The 22,906-nt window shown below is 44.3% G+C and overlaps 1 protein-coding gene across 7 annotated transcripts; it reads right to left on the bottom strand.

The window, feature by feature from the left end:
- Positions 1-3,231: 3,231 nt before the first annotated feature.
- On the bottom strand, positions 3,232-22,851 carry LOC119706050 (norrin cystine knot growth factor NDP). Of its 7 annotated transcripts, none has more exons than XM_038149202.1 (4): positions 22,775-22,836; positions 12,707-12,763; positions 11,720-12,074; positions 3,553-4,047 (listed from the first exon to the last, which is right to left on the bottom strand). In XM_038149202.1, exons 3-4 carry the CDS (start codon positions 11,936-11,938, stop codon positions 3,820-3,822), a joined length of 447 nt encoding a protein of 148 aa, XP_038005130.1. In that variant the 5' UTR covers positions 11,939-12,074; positions 12,707-12,763; positions 22,775-22,836; the 3' UTR covers positions 3,553-3,819. The 7 variants fall into 7 exon arrangements, with proteins under 7 accessions (XP_038005119.1, XP_038005108.1, XP_038005130.1 ...); XM_038149159.1 differs by lacking the exon at positions 22,775-22,836 and adding an exon at positions 21,734-22,745 and having other exon boundaries at positions 3,820-4,047; XM_038149191.1 differs by lacking the exons at positions 12,707-12,763; positions 22,775-22,836 and having other exon boundaries at positions 3,232-3,708; positions 3,804-4,047; positions 11,720-12,066.
- Between the last annotated feature and the right edge of the window lie 55 nt (positions 22,852-22,906).

Below are 22,906 nucleotides of genomic sequence, written 5' to 3'. Positions count from 1 at the left end.
AACAATCACCTGCGATCCTTGAACCTTAACCTGTCGCTGTTTTATTAGTAAAACATTATTCCATAAACTGTTAATGTGAGTCCTTCAAGGGTGCAGAGAGTGGGTGATTGTCTGGAGACCTAAAAGGAGGTTTTTGTGTTTGGTGTGACGCTGAACAAGTCAGCCCAACCAGCCTCTGACACAGCAGGACTGTTTTAGAAGAGTCTCCATAACAGGACACTGACAGATTGGTTGGCCCAAGGGTCTTGGCTTTCCTGGGGCACTGACAGACTAATCAAACACTAAGGGTTTGAGGAAATCTCCCCTTTTCACAGACACCATGATTGCAGTCAATCCAGCTGAAGCATAACCCCAACACTGCTAAAACAGTTGACTTTGACAAATAAGCCAAGCTCATTTCAGAAACTTAATCAAAAAGAGGGGAGAGCATAGGGAGGTGACAGTCAGAAATCTGTATCACCTCACCCTGAGCAAACCACAGGATCACAGCTCAACCAGCCTCTCTATGGGGGAAGATGGTGCCTGAGTGGTGAGGTGCAGTGAGGGGAGAAAAGGGGCCAAAGCCTTCTCATTCAAATCCCAGCAAGAGGATTCTCCAGCAAAGAACAAGCCCCACATTATCTGGAAAGCTGGGCATTGTCCTCCCTGTTGTTCAGTTTAAGAATCACTTACACAGTTGTCTGGCTTGAAAAACAGAGCTTTAGTATCCAGAGTGGTGTCTGACTAATAAATCAGGAAGCCAGCTCATCTCCAAGCATCATTTATACTCTTTCTCACCATGAGCTAGATGCTGTAGTTTTTACCTGAAGCCTCATTTTTCTTTGCTTCAATACACCATCTGAATTTAACATAGGTGGCACTTGTATCCTTCATTCAGAACTGAGTTTTGTAAAATACTGACCAAAAAGGTATCAAAATATGGATTTATAGCTGACTTTGGGGAATTTGGTTATGAAGAATGGCTTCACCTTTTCTTAAATGTTAGTATGAAGATTGTCTGACAAAGCCAAAAGAATTTGGAAGTTTGATTCATTGTTTAATATCAAGTTGTAGATATTTACAACTGGTTTGTTTTGCCATTTATCGTTTCTGTTATACTCCTTCCATGCATTTATTGGACTCAACAGTTTAATTAGATAATGTTGAATTCACTTTGACATTTATGCCTGGCAACAGCCTTAAAGATCACAAGGTGATGATTTTGTCAGAGGAACCGAGCAAAAGTGGAAGGAAGGGGTTGGGGGAAGAGGGGATAAAAAGGTTTTGTTGAAACACACATTTCTTTTTGAGGCTGATTTGAGCAGTTATAGTTCTGGGTCTGTGTTAGTGAGGGGGGTTTGGGTATAAACACCAGCCAAGCTCTCCTCTCACTACAGATATTCTCTTTTTTGCTAAATTGGCTCAGGCATGGTCTCTGCTGCACCCCGCTGTCTCTTTTTACCAGAGGACCTCAACCAGTCCCATGCTATTCTGCCAGATCCCATCCAACCCTTTCAGGCACTTGCAGCACCCAGATTTTGTGTCACAGCCCCCCCATTTTGCACTGGCAAAGGAGACCAGTGGCAGCACGGCCCAGGGGTGGTGATGCTGGATATAGCAATTATCCCTCAAACATTCCCCTTCCTTAGATAGCTGCATAGTGCTGCTGGTGTGCAGCGGTGCCTGTGAGCACGCTTAGAGGTCATGCATATTTTGCAGTGTAGTTATTTGGCTGTCAAAGGTATTGCTGACGTTTTGAATGAGGACTGGAATTTGCTATATATAATTAACAGTAGGGGGTGGTGCTTTTTTGGATAACGAGATCTTTAGATGCTGGAGGTTGAAAGAGAATGGAAAAGGGATGCACATATGATCTTTTATATAAAGTAGTCTGGTGATAATGCCCAGCTCACGCTCCCTGGACTGGCCCTTTGATGTTCAGACCATGTATCAGATGTGAAAGGAATGACTGACAGTCCTGGGACAACACATGGTGTCTAATGAGCTCACTGGGGCTCATCACTCCCTGTTCTGACATTTCAATCTGAGCCCATAGCTTCTGGGGTTTGGATTCACTCTTTTGTTTGCCCACAGCTCCGTGTCTTTGAAAATTGACCATCTCCAAGTCACCTCCAGAAGACAGAATTCTTCCCATGTACCACAAACCTCTCTGAATGGTGTCTGTGCTCTCACCGTGTCTTTCCGCTGCTGACTGCCATCCTACTCCAGGGTTTGGCTTCCAAGGCCAGGATCTGTCACCTCTGCATTCACATCCCACGCACATTCACCATGAGGAGGCAGAGGCAAAGGAATTAGGCTCTGCCTGAGCAGCCACAGAAACTCCTGTTATTGAGCTCCCGGGGGATTCCCTGTCACACACAGCAGTGTGCATCCTCGAGCTGCTGCACGTGGCATCTGCTGCAAATAAACTCGGTGCAGTAGAACAGATGGGCTGAACTCTGCTCTTGGAAAGAACTTCCCCTCCTTCCATGGGACCCTGCCAGACATTGCTGTGCCAATGGGAGCCAATCCAGCCTATCCCAGACAATAACTGTAGGACTGTGCTCACAGGAGCCGATGATCCTGACTCTACACAGCACAAAGATGCTCTCAACACCCTCGTGGCTTCTGCCAAAACAATGGCTCAGCCAGGTTTCTGTGAGCAGCAAGGACACGCTGCTGGCTGACTGCATATGCTGCCATTGAAGAACATAAGAATTTTAATATGAGATAAGAACAGTTATGTTGCTTCCTTGAAGTCACAATAGACTGTGACTGAACCTTCCTAAAACCTCATATTGATGAAGGAGGGACAGAGTTTCTCTGCAAATATCAAATACCATTCCCAAACTTTGGATCCCCTGTTGTTTTGAGATTTAGAAATTGGGGATTGCCTGTCTTTAAAAGGCAAAAGGGTGTTTGCTCAATGACCTAAGAAATATAGATGAAAATAAGTCCTAGGTTTAATCATCATTTTGGTAGCTCTGGTTCTGTACATCAACAAGTCTATTTAAATTAAGAAATTACTCCATCTAGTATGTGGCATTTCAATATTTGATTAGTTTTTAGCTTTTGAATAATGGCTTTTTCAACAGATGTGATGTGTTACATTTCCTGGCTTTTAGAAGGGAATAGTGAGTCTCATGACCTTTCCCTTCCCAAGAGTTGCTCAGCCACTGAACTGTGATGACACATGGTGCAAATAATTGTTTCAGCTAGGCTGGTATTCCAAGCATGGCATTTCATATCCAGTTCACTTTTCAATGGTTTATTTGTAATTTCTGCTAAACCACAGTTAAAGTTATCCAGCATTTGGCCACTAGGTCAGTAACAGATGACCCTTGCCAACAGCACAGATTGCTTTGAAGGCCAGTATAACTAGAAAACTGAGAATAAATTGATAGGTTAAGAGGTTGTCTGTGGGAACTGATGCCCATCCTCTGTCCAAATGTCACTTTCCAGATTGCAGTGCTGTCATCTGGCTGACCTTCTTCTCTGTTCCTCTGCTGCCCATGGCCTAAAGTAAAAGCACCTCTCTGTAGTCAGAGCTGAGTCTGAAAAAGAAGAAACTCTCAAAAATATCCTTTCAGAAAAAAAGAAAGGCTTCTTAAAAACAAGTCCTCGTGCTTTTGCCGCTGTCACAGCCCACACTGCGGTACCAGCACCATCCAGCAACCCCGGATATTTTGTACTTCTGCTCTCAGATTCAATCCAGCCTGGTTAGTCCTGTCCTTGCTGCAATCCTGTGCTGGGAGCACCGGCCTGACCTCGGGTTGTTCCTTGGGGCTCTTCCCCCACAGCAGCCCCTCCTTGTCCCCAGTCTTCCGTGCCCCCTGGTCCCTAGGAGTTGCACTCCTCGCAGTGGCAGGAGAGGATGTAGCGGTAGGTGGCCGTGAGCCGCATGCCCCCCGAGCACCGCAGCCTCATGGCCTTCAGCTTGGAGGTCTGGGGCCGGCAGCAGTGGCAGGTGGAGCGGAAGGGCTGCTTCAGCACCGTGCTGAAGGAAACCAGCGGCTCCGAGCGCGACGTCTGGCTGCAGCGGCCTTCGCAGCGAGCCAGCAGCACCATCTGCCAACGAAAACACAGGGTTAGGAAAAGTGTCCCCAGCACACAGCTGGCACCGGCAGTGGGAGCCTCCTTCCAGCCTGGCTGGGGTTTTGTCACTGCATCCCAGCCCCACAGCGTGCTTTGCCCCTGGGCTGTGTCTGAGGGAGTGGAGGAGATAAGGTGGGCAGGAGGAAAAACAAGGCTCCCCCTGAAATCCCCAGCACTGACACCAACAAGGACTGCAGGACCTGGACTGACCTGAGGGCTCCAAATGATCACTGCCAGCCCTGCTTTCCAGACACCGTGACTGCACCCGTGACTTGCTGACTCCAGATCCGTGGCAGTCAGGCTCTTAAATCATCAGCCAGGCTGATGCTTTGGTTGGGTATCTACCAGTGTTCTGAGTATACACACCAACTGGTTCTCATGCCTTGAGTTTGGATATATGAACATGTAAAGTAGAAATATAAAGAAGTTGTGTCACTATAGGACATGAAGCAACACGACGCGGACTCTAGCTCTTTCCAAGGTAAAAAAAGGACTTTTTAATTTCTGACTCTAACATTTATAGATTTCTAAAAGTCACAGTGGATTGGAGGGTGAAAGTGCCACCTCTGCAATGACACTGGACAAACCAACAGTCCATCACATTTCTCTTCTTCTATGAAAGAATGCAAAGCAATAAGTTATTCACATAAAGTGTGTGAGAAGGTTCGTTACAAGAATGTAAACATCAAAAGGCTTAGAGAATGTTAAAAAATCAGGGTGACAGAAGATACTCTGTTTATTGCTTTAAAGAAGTATGTTTCTAGCTCATTCCTTTGATAAAGATCACCTTGGACATGTATTTGCAATTATATGTTTATCTATATATCATTACATCAGTTGTATGTATATTAAATGTGCAGCATGGCATAAAGCAGTGAAAATGTAAAAGAAGTTAAACTGGTTGCCATGAAGATTCCTGAGTGAAATTTTCAAAAAACAGTGCAGCTCCATGTTTCTTCTTCTGAGTTCAAATGTGAGCTGTGACCAGAGCAAGGTGTCTTGCACAGCAGGAGGCACTAAGGAAGGAGAGTCCCTGAGCAGTCACCTACTCCCCAACAACCCCCTGAGCAGAGGAGATACAGCATTAAGCACTACATAAATCTTGGAAAGGACCCTCTAAAGCTCAGCAAATGATGTGTTAGGAACAGCTGTTCCACCTTGATAACGGGTGTTGTACAAGTTTGAACAGACTCCTATACTTTCATGGGGACGGAAATATTAAATCCATGTCAGCTAATTTTGCTTAACCAACATAAACTTCAGTATCAGCTTATTATATCATCTAAAGTAGGCAGAAAAACAGTTGTAAGTCTAATAACCAAGGGAGAACATCACATTTTAACCATGTTACATGTATCTCATGGGTTGGGTTTTTTTTCCAAAAAATATGAAAGAACAACTGCAAATGTGACAGCAAATACTTTACAGTGTTAAACCTTTTTGGGCTTCTTTCATTACACAAGCTCAACTGGCTGCAAATCTCAAAGTTATGCAAGCAGGTACATCAAATGTTTAATTTTCTTTTTAGTCAGAATTGTAAGGAAAGATGAGATAAAAGAGAGAGAATATTCCTGTAATCAAATAGGAAATGCCAGCACTGTCTGTGTCCATGGGAAAGATTCTAATCATGCATTGTACAGTGCTTAAAAATTACTCTTGCAAGAGTACTTTCATGCTCAATGTTTTGCTTGAAAATGTATTCATGTATTAATACATTAACATCTACATTTCCAGTCAACAAGGTCACAAAGAAGATGTCTTCATGAGCTGATGATCTGTGCTTGGTGCCACCTTGCTTCTTGGTTATGAGATGGCCTTTTGTTGCTTTCTGACAAACCTGTCATCCTTTAAGATTTGTAGCATAAATTTATGGTCTCCTTCTTGTGGTACTGCATATTCATACATAAATTAACTTCAGCTGTTTGTACTAATATGGTGGGAGGGAAATTTCAGTGCACTGTTGAGTCACACCTGAGGTTTAGACCCATCAGCTATGCCAAGCTCCTTAATAGCAGAGTCTTTAGTGTACAGAGAACATGAAAGGGACAATCACTGCAGTGCTGTCACCCCGTTACTCACAGATTAAGATCCACTTTTCTTCCCTTGCTAAACAAACCTCACTTCCCAGGCAGGCAGCTGGTGAAGGTATCTAATTAGATTCCAGCTATGCAGGTATCTAATCCTGCCTGTACTGCAAAGGAAAGGAGCAGATTGGGACATTTGACCCAGTAATTTCCTTCTCAGCATCTTGACAGCCCTTCTTAGGTCCCCTGCTTTGACCAGTTCACCAGGCTGTGCACTCTCTGTCACAGGCTGTTCCCAAATGTTTGGCTGAATCACAGAATCACAGATTTAACCAGGTTGGAACAGACCTTGGAGATCATCAATAAATGTTGGGGGTGAAGAGCAGTCTGACAGCACCTGACAAGTGTTTGAAGGCTTCAGAGACAACAGAGTTGAAATCTCCTCAGGAGTGGTGCAGGAGGATGTACAACAGCCAGAAATTGCTTTTTTGGGAGGTTCAGAGTATCCCTAGAGTCCTTTCCAAGCGATCATTTCTATGATTTCAGCCCAAATGTGACAGCACACACTGCTGTAGGGTGGGGCTGACTTCTGGTGGTTGATGCTTGGAGCTGGAAAAATCGGTCACTTTCTGGTTACCCTAAGAATTTTTATGATGCACGTCTTCTCCTGTATCTGCAGGTACTTTCAAAAAGGCCAATAAAAATAAAACATGCCCTCAAGAAACTGGCAGGACTGGATAAGAGTTATCCAGAGTAATTACAGGGTAGAATTATCTGATGTGCCAATATCTCTGCCTCCATATAAAAAGCTGGCTTCATAATGCAAACCCAGTATTTATAATGCCACTGCATTTACAATTTATTATTTACAGTTTATCATTTCTAAGCCTTGTCTTTAAAAGCTTGTTTTAATCTGTGGAGGCTCTAATTTTAATCTGCAATTTTGCTGGCTACTTAGTTTTCCTTAAGATTAAGGTCAGTGTTTATATAATGTAGAATCACACAGTGTTGGCTTTATTCTTTGTTTTTGAATGACAGTGTAAACTCTTAGCAATGGTACAAACCCAAGGTTATCAAGTTGAACTTTCAGGCTAAAAAAATATCAAATTTCCCATTTTCGTAGCTTTCTAACCTTCTGGGCTACTCAAAGTCCTAACCAAAATTTACCTTCCTCTTCATAAATCCAGAGCATCACCAGTGGATTTGGGCAGGTGTGCAAATGAGCTGGAAATACCATGTACTTTGAAAGCTTTGCCTTTTAATCAATTGCACTGGCTGCTTTGTGTACTACAGTGCAATAGAGATTATCACCTAAATAATTAGTAATGCTATGATGCATTGCACAATGATAAAAAGGGTGTGTAAATAAAGTAAAAACATGTGGGTGTTTTATAACCTGACGCCTCTTGGCTCTCCTTGGCCCCTGCACATGTGAATTTGTGCATGTCACCTTGCAAGGCTGGATCCAGAAGCACAGTGTCCTACAACAAGGGAACCACGTGGGTCTATGAGCAGCTAGGGAAGAATATTATTATCATTATCACCATCATTATCATTATCATCATCATCATTATCATTATCATTATCATCATCATCATTATCATTATTGTTATCATTATCATTATTATTTAAAGTCAATGGTCTCACAGGTACAAAAGAGAGCAACCTGAATCTGAGGCAGTATTTGAGCTGTATTCTGGAAATCCAGAAGCTGTGAACTGGTTTGTTATTAATGGTGTTTGTAGTCCTCTTTTCTGCACCTTCAGCAACAAGATGAACCCCAAAGCAGATGGGCTGAGATGCCTGAGAACAGATTTTCACACAGTTCTCGTGGCCTGGCTGCAAGCAGGCCTTACTGAAAATCTCCTGAGCTACCTCAGGAGTTAATGTCTTCAAACATCTGCTAAATCTTTCTTCATCTGTTCTGTGTCTCCCTGGGCTGGATTCTTTAGTCTGAGACTGTCAGTGGTAGCACACTTCTGGCACATCTGGACGAAGCACTTGTGACAGCCAAAACTGGAATTTAGGAGGCTCTGGGAGCAATGAGGGAACCCAGCACATTGATGGAGACCACTGGGTCTCCATGACAGAGGTCGGGTTAAGTCCAATATAGTCAGGAAAGGGAATACCTCATGAGTTGCTACAAACATTTCCTTGAAGACAAAAGAAAACAGCTTTTCTGAAACAAATGGCCTTCCTCCATCCCCCTTTTGTGTCTCTTTTGTACTTTTTGTTACTATAATAGACTATGTTTCCAATGGATTTGGAAAACTGTTTTCATCGCCTGCCTGAGGCCATGAGCAAAAGGGATTTTAATGATTAAATTATACTGGCTGGATGTTTAACAAATCTACTTCCCATGTGGGTGCAATTGGCAGCCTCCACAGAGAACCACAGTGGACATAATCCTTTTTCAGCCTGGACAGACAGCAAACATTATGTCTTACAATTTCTGAAGCCACTTTTAACTTCTGTAACTCTACGCTGCACCAAAAGGGAAAACATATGGAGTGAGAAAGGATATCTCAGTGAAACCATCACCCCAAAAAAGGGCAAAGTCTCTGCTTGACACTGTCATTCCAAGCTTCCACAATGGAAACTTGGTGGAAACAAGAGGTACCACAATTCCCACAGTTACTCCCACAGAACTTTCCTTTTTTTGTCTTGGTTACATTTTATCACCATATATATATATATATGTACATGTGTATATATATATATATATATATAAAAACAGACATTGCATCTAGTTTTAATTAGCATGTCTAATATTCCTCTGTGTTTATATGCTACTAGATCCAGAACAGAAGCCATATGTCTACCAGAATGATTCAGATACCTAAGACCTTAAAACAAAACAAAACAAAACAAAACAAAAAAAAAAACAAACAAAAAAAACCCAACAAAACCCAAGCAACATTAAAAAAGCTTGAAATAAAAGAGTTTTCTAGGAAATTATTTCACTTTATATGGAAACTGTTTTCATTTTCCACTTCATAAGAAAGTCATAAAATTCACAGTATTGTTATAGAAGTGTTCTGGAAACTGTGGTGGACTTTGGGAAGCCAGAATATGTGATAATATTTTTAAACATGATTTCCATTAAAGGCTTGATTTGAAAAGAATCACTGAGTTTTGCGGCCAGAATTGCTAGTGTTCATGTCAACACCGTTTTTTCCTCAAAGCTTTTGAAATGATATGGTTTTCATTACCATGCGTTCTGTGTTCTCACTTCCATCAGCCCCACTCCTAAAGGCCTGATTGCTTTTTTGCTTTTCTCTCTCAGTGGGGAAGCTAAAAAAAGGTGCATTGTCAATGGGTTCTTTTCCTTCCTTCCTTCCTTCCTTCCTTCCTTCCTTCCTTCCTTCCTTCCTTCCTTCCTTCCTTCCTTCCTTCCTTCCTTCCTTCCTTCCTTCCTTCCTTCCTTCCTTCCTTCCTTCCTTCCTTCCTTCCTTCCTTCCTTCCTTCCTTCCTTCCTTCCTTCCTTCCTTCCTCCCTCCCTCCCTCCCTCCCTCCCCCTTCTGAGGTCTAACAGGTGATCAGAAAGGTCCAGAGAGGGGAGGACTGGTGGCACACAGATACCTGTAAATGAAAGCCACACACACCCCTACACTTTGTCACTTTTGCCTCTTGCTGAAGTGAACTGCAATAAAATCAATATTTCACAAAGGATTCATGTCTGCAGTTCTCTGTGTTACGACCATGTGTCTCCCAGATGGTAGGGAGTTCTAGTCTAGCCTAAAAGCAAATCAAAAGACCTCTCCTGAATCTCAAGTAATGGATGATTCTGCTGTCTGGATCCAGAAGAAGTAGGGCAAAAGTCTCTGGGCTCCCACTGCAGTGAATCAGGCATGGTTATGCAAAACCAGCAGAGAGCACTACTGAGAGAACAGTGTAAGGCAGCCTAGAGCAGAGCAGGCTCCCTGTGCCCAATTTTGATCCTGTCAGCCACTCTCTGCTGAGCAGGCACAGGATGAGCCTGGCTGCAGAGTTTTGGCCAGGACAGCAGCTGGGCTGGTGCACAGAGCACCCAGCAGGTCTTCTTTTCTGTGGGCACTTCTGTCCATGATTTATTCCAGCTTCTGTGATCTGCAGCTACCTGTGGCATTCCCTCACCCCTGCACTGATTGTGGGGAGCAAAGGAACTCCTTCTGCACACGAAGGCATCTGGGGTGTCTGCAGCCAGCCCTGCATCCATCCCAGCTCTGGATCCTCTCCTTGTAAATTCTCCCAGGATTCCTGCTGCTGGGGTTTGCCTCCAGGCAGGCACCCCTCTCGGGATGAACCCTAACACACACCTCCCATCCCTCTCTTACCCTACACAGGGCTGGAAAGCACTGGAGCTGGCAGTCCTTCCCCTTCCTGAATCCTGGGATGTGAGTGCCTGAGGCAAAGCCCCTTCCCATGGGACAGAGGAATGGCCCAGTCATCTGAATGTACAGCCTGTGTTAACTCAGACAGAACAAATTAGGACAAGACAAAAGGGACTAGCAAGGATTTTCCCATTGTTTCTCCCAATTCTTTTTTTCCACATAATGAAATAAATGGCTGTAGGCTACATGTACAGGCTGCTAAACCACTTTGACACAAAACATTTCAGGCTTGAAATCCCAAATGAAATTTAATCTTGTATTTCTGTCTGCTCCTAAGCCCTACAGTTACCATCCAAGTGTCATTCTGCATGTAAACAAAGGCTTTGAAAAGGGGGTGGGCAGAGAGAAAATAAGCAATATTCTTCATTATCTTTTTTAAATTATCATTTTACAGTTTGGTTCTTTATCTCAGTACTTCACCTATAGTAGCTATGAACTTGCTTCAGATTAAACATTTGTTTGAAGGATGGGGAAACGGGTGATCTAAATTTCCAAACTAGCTCATCTCCTTGGGACTATCAGCTAAGATCCTAAATGTGCTCCTTTCCATCTTGTAATTTACTGCGTGTAAGCTTTACCATCATCATGAATTTCTCCTTTTGAACAGGTGAAAAGCGAATCAAGAGCCTTTACCTCCAGTCCCAGTTCTTACGTACACACAGGATATCTTCACATCTGCGGGTCTCTGCTGCTAGATTCTGGTACATTGGAATTCACTCAGAGAAAATCACCCAGAATGGCTCATTCTAACAACTCTTCCCTCGAAGCTGTGAGGGGGTGAGGAGAGCCTTGTTAAAAACGGGACCAGACTCCTGGTACTGAAGTGATTTAAGTATTTATTATAAGAAAAAGAAAGGCCTGAGGCAAGGGGGCCGAGCTGGAGAGTTCCTGTCGAGGATGCTGCAGCGCCTGCGCTGGGGCTCCTTCAGCAGCGATGTCCCCGATGTTCCAGGTGGAGTCAGATGCCCCTTTTTATCCTGTTTTTTGTCCCTTTGGATTGGTTTCTTTTTGGATCCTTCATTTGTATGAAGGTTTAATGGCTTGATTGGCCATTGCAGTTCTGTCCAGGCCGGCTCGTTTCTCTGGGGGCGGTGCGCTTTGCTGAGGTGTGTTATGGTACATTGAGGGCCGCATTTCTTATAACCACCCTTTAACCCCTTTTACAATGCAACAACCAAACTAACGGTACACGCTTAGCAACTATCAAGTATTTTACAACAGTTTCTAAGCTCTTTTTAACAGCCTTACCTTGGAGCTGCACTTGTAGAGAGGGTGGCTGATGGAGTCGACGTAGTGGTGCCGCATGCAGCGGCTGGGGTCGGAGTCGATCAGGAAGGAGCTCTCTGTTTTACTGTCCGTGTCTCCCATCATCACCAGCAGCGAGAGCATGGAAATCGAAGCCGCGAGTACATGATTTCCCATTGTCGAGGAACTTCTCGCTGGTAACAGCAGAGGGAGGTAGAGCATCAAAAACCCTCCAAATTCTGGAAGCCAGTTCCTTTCCAGGATGGTGAAAAGTCTGGTTTAAGTGTCTGAGCTGACATTCTTCTTCTCGAGTTGGAGTCTGATGAGATTGTAATCCATCAAAGAATCTCCTGCGCAGCTGGAATAAAAGCAACATAAATCACAATCCTGAGCGAAAAAACCTCTAGAGAAAATAGACATAAATAGTATTAAGGCACTCAGGACCTGTGCTAGCCAAAATACCTGCTCAGAGTGAGCATCATTCCCACAGTAGGTAGGGAATATGGCCTTAAGGAAGAAGATATCGAGGCCTTGTTATTTTTAACATTGTTCTATCTTTAAAGGGAGACAAAATGACTTTTGACTTTCAACATCACGAGTGGTGCAATGCCATTCTTTTCCACTTGGTGATGAAGTTAATCAGAAATTCCTGCAAATCTATAGGATTGTGTACCCACTCAGAGTGTCAAGGAGGGGCAAAACTTGTCTGCCTTCCACATTACAGATGGGAATGTCTGGCCCAGGCAGCACATGGAGAGGCTGGAGGCAGGTTGAGCTGTGACTCTGGAGGCTGCCTGGCCATGCCCTGCAGCTGCAGGGACAAGGGACATCCCCAGGGTGGAGGGATGCTGAAGGTCTGAGCCAAGGCATGAGCAAAGTGGTCTCCCAGTGACCCGCATTGCATGAGGAACCACCCAGGCCTCTGGCTGAACTGTCTGCCCTCTGACTACCAAATTCCCATGCACACACATCCAGGCTTTGTTTGCTTACTTGTCAGGCAGCACTTTCTGGGTGTCAGTCTTTTCCCAGCTAATTAAAGAGCAGCATCTGAAAAATACGTGTATTACTCCATAATATCCATGTACTATTCCAGCCATCAACTGGGAAGAAATATGTTCAGGTGGAGACATATGGCTATCTACCCAGGCATCTGGGTTTCTGTTTCATGTTGGAGATCAGGAGATTCTCCAGGAAACAGGTACAGGACAGCCCCTGAAACGCTGCCCAGAGCTTTGTGTCTGCAGGGGAAGGAGAGTGTCTCCATCAGCTGCTTCTTCACAGTCCCTTGATCCTTCTCACAAAGCCCTAGTCCCAACTGGGTGATTAATTTCACTTTTACTACAAACAGATATAACTTGAAAGACCTGTGAATTATCCATCTAAACACAGCCTGATGAAGGATAGTCAAAGGATACTCATCAGTACAGTTAAAAGTGCAAAGACTTTTTGAAGAAACTTAAGATAGAACAGTTCCCTACTCACCAAGAAATGCTCTGGCAGAGCCTCTTGAGTATTTAAAGAGCTGATGTGTGCCTTTACTGCCTTATAAAAGCCTCTTTCAAAATTGTTTTCTGGTTTGCTGGCAGTCCTCTAAACTGACTGATACTCATCTCCCAAACAGCCTCCCCACCAGAGTGCTTGATGATTTGTATATTGCTTTATAGCCTCCTCCAGCACTTCTGTGAGAGGAGTGCCTAGCAGTGACAAACACTTCCAGAGTTCATCCAAGTTGGGATGGCGCTGATGTGACAGCCAAAGTCTCATGCTGAGAAGAAATGTTATTAGGGATGCTCTGTGTGTTAGAGAGACAAAGATGCTCTGTGTATTAGACAGTTTTGTTGTTGTTGTTTCAGGCTATTATCCATGTGCTTAAGTAGGAAAGGAAAAATTATGTGACTGTGGATTTAAATGACAATGTATTTTTTTCTGCCAGAATCTGACATATGACCTGGTATGCTTCCCTCAGCAAATGGGGCATTAAAAACATGCTATGGCTTTGCAGTATAAAGAACTTAAACAAACAACACTAAACACTTAGGATCACAGATACAATTATGCACAGCCTCATTCATGCCAATAAATATCCCTCCAAACATTTTAGCAGCATAGGAGAGAAATCTCTGGGTCATGAGAGCTGGGACAGACTCCCTCCCCGAAGTGAACTCTGCTACTCCAGTTCATGCAGATGATGCCCAAGGATTAGCTAACAGGAGGAGGGATGCACTATTTTTTTCTCCATGTTTAACCTTTTACCTACATTCCTATTCTTTTTTATAAAGAGGCTGACCAAAACATGCTGCTTGGCAAGGTCTCCCTCCAACATAGTTAATCATTATTACACACCCAGTAATTCCCTCTCTGTCCAAATAAATTTACTTGATATTAGACGGTCTCATTTCATGTGATACTACACCCAGGGATCCCCATTTCCCATTCTCTCTGTCCCACTGTTAATTCTGTGCTTCTATATCTTTCCATGGTTTTGATCAGGATGATTTAATACAGTGAGAGAAATCTCAAGTCCTGGCTCAGTTTTCAAAGGCTTATCTCCCTAGTTTTCTTCAGGAAATAATTGGATGACACAGAGTCTGCCTCATGAAAACTCTCTGAGAAAGCTGGACAGAGAGAGGGAAAAGTGTGAGAAAAAGAACATGGCTGTACCTTCCTCAGGATAAGCACAGCACAAAAAGAATTAACACTTCCACAACCTGCTAAAATTGCCCTGATATTTCACTAAGAAAGAAATGTAGCAGGTTTTGGTAACAATGATTTGAAAGAAGTAAAAAGTGTCACATACTTGTAAGAATAAAAGAGAGAAAACCATTGCAAATATGATCCATCTCTTGTGAAATAAGTGGTTACAGCTATTTATAGACATACTGGTAAAATGTGTAGGTATATCTCCTGACATACCTATGGGAAGCATGCACATACATTTTTCAAGCACATATGCTATATATAACATATAAAACATGCATGGAAGAAAAAGTCTTTGAGAGAAATTTAAACACATGGAAGTTAGGGTGTGGATTTTTGATTCTGTAAAAAAAATTCAAAATATTTTCACTTAGGTACGTCACCATGATGAGGTATGTTGGCTTGATATTTTCCATTTCCAGCTGATATTGTGCAATGGCATTTCACTTGAACTTAGCATTATTATTATCTTTTTAAATTAAAAATTGCATTCCTTTTGAAATGCTGTCTGAAATTATAAAATCCTAGATAGCACATGCTATCAGGATTGGCATAAGTAGTTTCCAGTCTATACTTCTGTCCAAAGAACAGAAGCAAAAACAATTGTGCTCATAAATCATCATTACAATGACATTTTGTTTCATTTGGAAAATACACTTTTTTGTTAAAATCAACAATTGCACAGAGCAAATTTTCCTTCTATTTCAGCTGGTTTTTTCCTCACTTTCTTTCCATGCAAAATGTGTGGTAGATAGCTCGTCTGCCAAGCTAACCAAAAGGAAGCCTAAACCCTCCCACTTTACTCCATCCTGTAAAGAAAAGGATGCAAATGTAACTTTATATCCTCAGGCTGAAAATTTGCTACAAAAATATATGGCCTAACAGTGGATGAAAATCACTACTTCACATTTTTCTCAGAATTCACTGAGATGTAGGAAGTACATTTTGTTAGCAATGGCTTAGTTTCCTTTCCATATAACTACTTTTCAGGATTTCATAGAGTAATAACATACTAAAGCTTGTTACAGCTGTTACCTAAAACTGCTACAGCTGTTAGCCTAAAAACTTCATGGAAAAATGGAAGACACCCCAAAGAAAAACTGTATTAGCACACAGTCTAAGACTGTATTGTATATGGACACGGGTGCAAAGTTAGGATTATTTTTCCAAATCCACGCTCTTATTAACTGCTTTCTGAATAAAAAAGGTTTCTTATCATAGTTTTAATATCATTTGGAGAGTGCAGAAGGCTAAGGTTTTGTTTTGCTTTAAGGACAGAAGAACATTCCATCATCTGGAATTATTTAGCCAGTCACTTTGTGAGAACGTAAACAGAAATTCCCTTTTTGCTATGTGTCTTGGAAAAAAGAAAGAGCTGAGCAGTTCTCCCAAGGTCTATTGGATCTGCACAGCTTTTGCCCTGGGAGGTGGGAAGGGAGCAGTGGAAAAGCTCATCTATGGTGTACTTCTAGTTAGCTGTTCCCTGAGCCCCCTATATTAGGCATGAATATATGTTCAGCTTGGCCTTCATTTGCTGGGCATTTTCTGTGTTTGAGATTCCTGCTTGAAGATGAGAGTGCCATTTAAATCACTCAATGATTTTTGGGTTTTGGAGGCTGCCAAAATCCCGTTGAAGCAGCGGTGTGTGTATATAACTTAAGCCTGGCCTTGCACGCTGTGCATATTTAGTAAACACAATTACTTGGATCCTACCATGTGGTTCCCTCAGTCTGAATTTGTTATGTAAACAGAAAAGCTGCAAGACCACTCAGTTTCTCCAAACTCCAGACCTAAAAAAGTGTCACTAACCTCATATGTGCATTTATATGTGTGTGTGTGTGTCAATTCCCTGCTGCTGTTCTGACAAAAAAAAAAGCTCCACAAAGTTCTTCATGAGACAAAAGTGGATTTCTCAAGAACTTTATTGAATTTAGAGAAGATGCAATTTTCCAGGAAGATAAGGATTTGGGAGCTTCACTCTCCAAGGTCTTGAATGGAGTGGAAACAACTGTGACGGGCAAATTACTCATTCAGGCTCCACAAGGGTTTGTTCTGCAGGGTTAAATTCTCCACTGCCATGACAAAGGCAGCATGGTCTGTTCCCAAAGACCCTTCAGCACCCACAGCACTCAGGTGGCTCCCAGCCCACACAGCCATCCACACCATGCCTGGGAGCAGCTTGGGAAGCACTGTGGGACTGAACCTCACCAGTGACCATCTGAGCCATTCCAGAGGACAGTTCAGGGAGTAGGAGGCGCAGCCCCAGATGAGAGGCTGTGTCTGACCCAGCCTTCTGTAGAATCACTTCAGATCCTTTGTCAGTTCCAGCGTATCTTTTAGCTCTGTAAGTAAATGCAATCATCTTACCTAGCTATTTTACTGTGGCCAGCAGTGAAGGAGCTGGTCTCCTGTGCATGCTATCAAAAATCCTCACTTCACTCTGCAGCTGCCTGTCAAAGCTGACAGAGCCACTGAGTGTCCATGTGGCAGCCAGGCAGCAGCAGGTGAACATAGGCAACCCCAGTCATCTGAGAAATGCCTCCACACAACATTTGAACAGGTTTCTTCCCATCCTGAGGCAAGGCAAACACCAAATCAAATATTTTGAGTGAGATCCTTACAGCTCTAAATAAGTGAATGTTCTCCCGAGGTCTTGGTGTGCTTAAGAGGTTTTGCTCTCCTGACATCCAGCTGTGTTGGAGCTTGTCCCCTTCCACGCCGAGGGGAATGTCTTCATCCATGGTCCAGGAGCTCCACCCACCCATCCCACAACAGGGCAGCGTGTGCCTGCATGGAGGATACACAAAAAACATACACTCCTGGCCAGAGCTGGCAGCAGCTGGTGGGCAAGAGGACAGGGAAAGGAAAAGGGCAGCAACAAAGAAAACAGGCTCAAAAGAAGGAAATTTAGGAGTCTTTATCTGGTTGTCCATGGTAGAGAAGTCCATCTTCTGGTCCTACTAAAGCTGTGATGAGAGAAACTCTTGAAAACCATTTTTTACTGTGAGACTTCCTTAAGTCTTTTAATATTTCAGGAGATGAATGCCTGTGACTGAAAGCAGACTGAAAAAAGAAAAAAGAAGGACGACCATGGCATGTGAAGCATAAGAAGCAGCATGGCAATTGCAGCAAACATAATGGAAGCACCCTGGGAGCCTCAGCACACGTGGGATGAGCATACATGGGACTGGTTCCCCGGGCTTGTTTAAGGCCCCAAAAGTGTTCCTGCCGTGGGGACCCGGTGCATGAGGTGGAACAAATCCAGCTGAATGGCACTTGAGCTGCCTGAACTTCCCTCTGCTTTTGAAGTTCCCAAGAACATATCGAGCCCTTCAGGTAGTAGGCGAGGGGGAGCAGGAGGTGCCTTCCTGCTCAGCAGTTGAAATAACAAACTCCAGTGGGTACTGCGGGCTGGCGCCCGGCCAGCAGACAGGCACAGGCCAACACGGAGAAAAGGGTTTAATGCACTCCCAAAGAATAACTACTGGGGGACAAAAGAGTGCTTGTATTTTTATTCTTTCCTTTTCCTGCTTCCAGGAAGCTTTAAATAGATTGATTAGGGGCATGCATGGGATATCTCTCTAATGAGGGAGTGGAGCCTTTTAATGGTGAGGTGATGCCAGCCTTGGATTCTTTCTTTATTCTTGTGTCTCACTGAATAGCAGAGTAGTCATGGTCTCGAGTCTCAGACAGCAGAGGAATACAATTTTCCACTTGGTCATCCATCCAGAGGGTGCTGGATGGGATTACTCCTTGGTGAAGCACCAGGTGCAGAGCTGAGCAGTCTAGGGCTGCCCATCCCTCTCAGGAGGCAAACCAGCAAGGGTGGCTGCTGGCTACAGAGCAAGTGTTCCCAGCCAAGCATTAGCTATAGGATTTGCTTCAGTAATTACATCTACTTCAGTCTTATGACCCAACAGGAGGCAAAATTACTCTTGGCCAAATTACAAGTTGCTGAGAGGTCTAGGGCATTCAGGCATGTGTCCTCTACCTGTTGGAGTGTGTTACAAGCAGGTGGGCGGTTTTTGTGCTCTGTCTTTTGCATATTTTCCAGTGAACTCAAAGGCCTGTAGTCATCAATAGATGCAGGAGTAGGAATGGGTCTTTTTATTCTTTAACATTAAGCAAACACATCCCTGCCACTGGGACCAGCAGAGAGTGTTATGCATGCCTGAGACAGCACATGATTGAAGGGGATGTTCCCTCTCTTCTGACCCCAGGGGCAAAATCCTTTCCTCTTTTATACACAGGCAACATTCAGACCACCATCCATATACCTCATCCTCTGAAAATTAGGGAACCTAAATATCTGGCTCATGGTAACAATTCTGTCTTCTAACAAGGGGAGCAGCGTTCCCCTAGGTCCCACTCCCTTTGAGCCGTGCTGCTATGACAGCAATGTGATTGTCACTGCCATGGTATGCTTAACCTTTGCCAAACCAGAGCTGAGGCATTAACTCAGATCCTCAACCCACATGTCTTAAAGGGCAACGTAACCTGTGCTGCCTCGGCCCGACACAGTCTGCAGCTCAGTAATAACAAGCACGAAAATGTGACAAGCGTGAGCCGTAAAAATGATTGATGCAGCTAGAAAAATAACAAAGAGAAGCTGAAAAATAGCAATGAGGAGGAGGAATTCCTGGGACCAGTGTCTCCATGGCACCAGCAGCCCCCTACTCTCACACCAGAAGAGAGGCTACACTCTAGTGGAAAGGATCTCCATACCACACAATGAAATTCCAGCAAACAGGACAAGGACTGATGGTGTCTGGAAGCGGTAGTGCCACTGCTACCCAGCTAATAGTTTGAATTAGATTATGTGAGAAAAGGAGGAATATATAGACGACCAGCTGCTCAAAGGCTTACTACAACCTTGCTTTTATTGTTCTGCTAAGTTAGAGGTGGGGCATCAGAGGGATTCCTAACATACCACTACTGAGAAATTTTGATATGTTCCACACTGACACATATAAAAAGGAAATAACAGCTGATCATAGCCAGCAGAGACTGCAACATCTCTTTATATGCATGCACAGAAGCGTGGTCAAAGTGGGGTACTCTTGGCTCAGACACCTGAGCTAACCTGACCCAGCTAATCCATTCTCCTGCCGCTGAGTTGAGTTTCAGCAAAAGGACTGTCAAGTGTGAAGTCAGGCAGCAGAAAAAAAGATGATCTGGACATGGCTATTCACCCCATCCTGAGATACCAGGACATGGAGAAGGGCAGGGGAGCTGAGAGGCAGAACACTTAACACTGATGAAAAGAAACACGTGTTTACACAAGCGACAATGATCCGGGGGAACAAGATATCACAGAGGGCAAAAGTTTAGCTGGGCTCAGCGAAAGGACCTGTTGCATATGGGGGTTACAGTCACAGGGGTTTCATTTCTGAAGAGTTTTTGGAAGGGTTGTAAACCCTCAGGACTCTGAGAGCTCACTGGATGGGGTTAGGAAAAAATCCTTTGCCCCAGCAAGTTACCCCATAGCTGCTGCCACAGAGACTTTATGCCTTTCTTTGATGTGGCTGCTTCCAGAGGTGGATTGCTCAAATAACAGGGGGCTACAGTCTCATGCAGCAAAACCCTCTAAAACTCACAGACACAAGTCTCTCCTCACACTCAGAAGGAGTATGAGACAGAGAAAATTGTAATACTTATAATACAACTATCAAATATTTATAATTATAATTAAAATAGTGCTTGGGAGATGGGGAAGCAGAAAGAGAGGATTTTGTTTTCTTTCAGTTAAACAAATAATCCATCAGACAAGTTGCAAGAATTACTGTCTCAGTGGTTTCATGCAAGCTTTCACCATAGATAGTAAATTCTCTCCAAGTTCCAAGGACAACCCTGAGCACCTCCTAGTGCATCTGAGGGCTGACAAGCCAGGCAGGGAGCAAAGTCAGCCCCAGGAGAAATGGGCAATGAACCCAGCCACGGGAGGATTCCCTGTCAAATGAATCACAGCAGGCATCAGTGTGAGCTCCCAAGGAAGAGGCTTGTTTCCCTCCCACCTGGGCAGGAGAGACTGCAGCCCTGGCCAGGCAAGAAGGCAAGAATATGCAGATGCTGCCACAAGCCTCAAAAGTGAGTGAGGGATGGTTTCAGTGGGGAAGAAGGCTTTTGTGGAAATCAGCCATGCCTAAGGAGCTACCTGGGGTACTGCTACTGCAAACTGTACCCAACACTGTCCATAACAAATATGCTGCTCTACAAAGGCCAGTCATCAGCACACATTAATCTGATCCAAACCAGGCACTGCACAAACCCAGGAAACCTGCATGGGACACCTTCAGATAGAGAAATGAGCCTGTTACTAATCATCAGCAGCCCCTAATTATACCCTGACCCTAAATTAAATTGCATTTTACTTTGTAAGCTTGAAATACCTATTCCTTCCACATTTGTTTTTAACTGGGCAATCTTACAGCATTGTTTTAGAATACAAAATAAGATTTCATTAGCAGCAAGAGCATATCAGTTTATATATAAGTCAGACTGGGAATCCCTGATTCAAGCTGATAAGTAGTTACTCGCCAAATAGTTCTGTTTAGGTCCGGGAAATTATTTATGTGTATAACTACTCACAAATATGAGTAAGGTCCCACAGCAAGAGCAAAAGTGAGCATTATTAGTAATTCAAAAGGAAGGGGGAAAATAATAGGTACAGGTCCTAAAATGTAGATATATTCTTTCAAGGAGGGACAAATAACAGCACTGTGACTGTTAGAGCCACACTTATTGCCACGCCAGGCAGCTGGCTTGCTTCTATTAGAAAATAACCTTGCAATAAAGTACTGATTTCAAGTGAGTTTGTCCCCACGGTTGGTTTTAAATAATCATTTGCCTTCAAGTGAATTTGTCCTATTACCAGTTTTAAAAAATCTTTTGCCAGTCCTTTTTCAATAGGCAGAGTTCAGTCCTCTCAGCCACGGTTATAAAGCTTTAGAAACTGTAAGTACCATATAGAATATAGGAAATACATGTTTCATCTCTAAAGAGCTGCAGAAACCTTAGGGAGTTGCTTGCCATGCTGTCTCTCCCCAGCAGAAACAAGTTGTGTGGTGGGGAGGCTATGAGAGGAATTTCAATGAACTCGCAGGGTAGGATAAGGAACCTGCCTGGCAGTGCCACGAGAGTCAGCGCACGCACACGGGCACACACACACCCCCCACCTTGCACATACAGATTTGTCACAAGAAAATCTCCCACCCCCAGCACACGCTGCGTGTGACACTGCAGCAGCAGCTGAGACTGGTCTTTGTTACTTTGTTCTTCGCTGATGGAGCCGCTGAACTTTTACGGGATGAGTTCACTCACCTGAGTCCCACGGGGGGCCGGGGCTGTTCCTCAGCCGCGCTCCCCGGGCAGGGTCCGCTCCCGAGCCCCGCGGCGACCCTACGCTGGCACTCGCTCACCGGGTTCACGGCGGCGAAACGCTCCCTTCGTCCCCGAGAAGCGGAGAACAGCCATGCTCGTGCCTCTGGCGCTGACACGCAGGGAAATGCTCTGCCGGGAGCGGGGGAGAGCCTCCCTCTCTCCTTCAGCGGGCGGTGCGGGGTCGCGCAGCATCCTCCGTGTCAGCTGCGGGCGGCACAGCCACGCCGCGCTCCGTGTCACGCCGGCCACCTACCAAATATACCCCGGGCACCCCGGCGAAGCCGAGCTCCGGGGCTTTCCTCGCAGCTCTCGGCCAATAAAGAGTGCCTGCTAAATCTGTCCTAATCCACAACCAGCGCTGTCCGGTCCATTGGAAAGCCTTGCGGAAGTTTGGATAAATGATAACGTGCGAATTATGAGCGCTCCCGCGAAGCGTGAGACACAAAGCTAGAAATAAGTATTGCCTGTTGTTTCAGATTATTCTGAGCACTCCAGCAGATGACTGGCAAGAGAACAGCAGGCGTAAGTAGTGATAGAAGTAAACAGTCCAACTTTAAAGCGGCAGGCTAGCCCGTGCTCATAGAGCCCTATTGTAGTGGGACAAAGGCGGTGCTGGCGATACCAGCGCTCTCTCGGTGAATTCAGGGCTGACTCCAGCATGTCCACTCACCCCAGACATGCCAGCACTGAGCTGCAGGCTGGAGCTCAGCAGGCTCACAAGAATAGGTGAGGTTTAACCAAGTTGCTCAGGAGCACCCTGGGCCACCTCTTTGACCACATACAGGCAACCTTCACACAGGAGGTAAGGACACAAGAATGAGGAGACACCGGGACTAGAGCTGTGTTGATTCCATTTAAACACAGTTTAATTTTAAAAACGGTACAAGGAGAACGTGTCTTTGTCAGATAAAGAGATTAAGCACACAGTTTAAGTCCATGTAACACTCAAAATCTGCAGGAATCTCTTATTTGCATGCTTACCTTTGGAAAATGCAGCACTCCTTTCTTCCCTCAAACCCTTTGGAGAGCTGAAAGAGGTCCTGTTACTTCCAAATGCTTTTGTTCTGCTGTCCCTCCGTCACATGGCTTGCCTTTTATATTTGCAACACACAA

This window comes from Motacilla alba, chromosome 1, assembly GCF_015832195.1.
Source record: "Motacilla alba alba isolate MOTALB_02 chromosome 1, Motacilla_alba_V1.0_pri, whole genome shotgun sequence".
Taxonomy (NCBI): Eukaryota; Metazoa; Chordata; class Aves; order Passeriformes; family Motacillidae; genus Motacilla; species Motacilla alba.
This window is presented reverse-complemented; position numbering and strand designations above follow the sequence as displayed.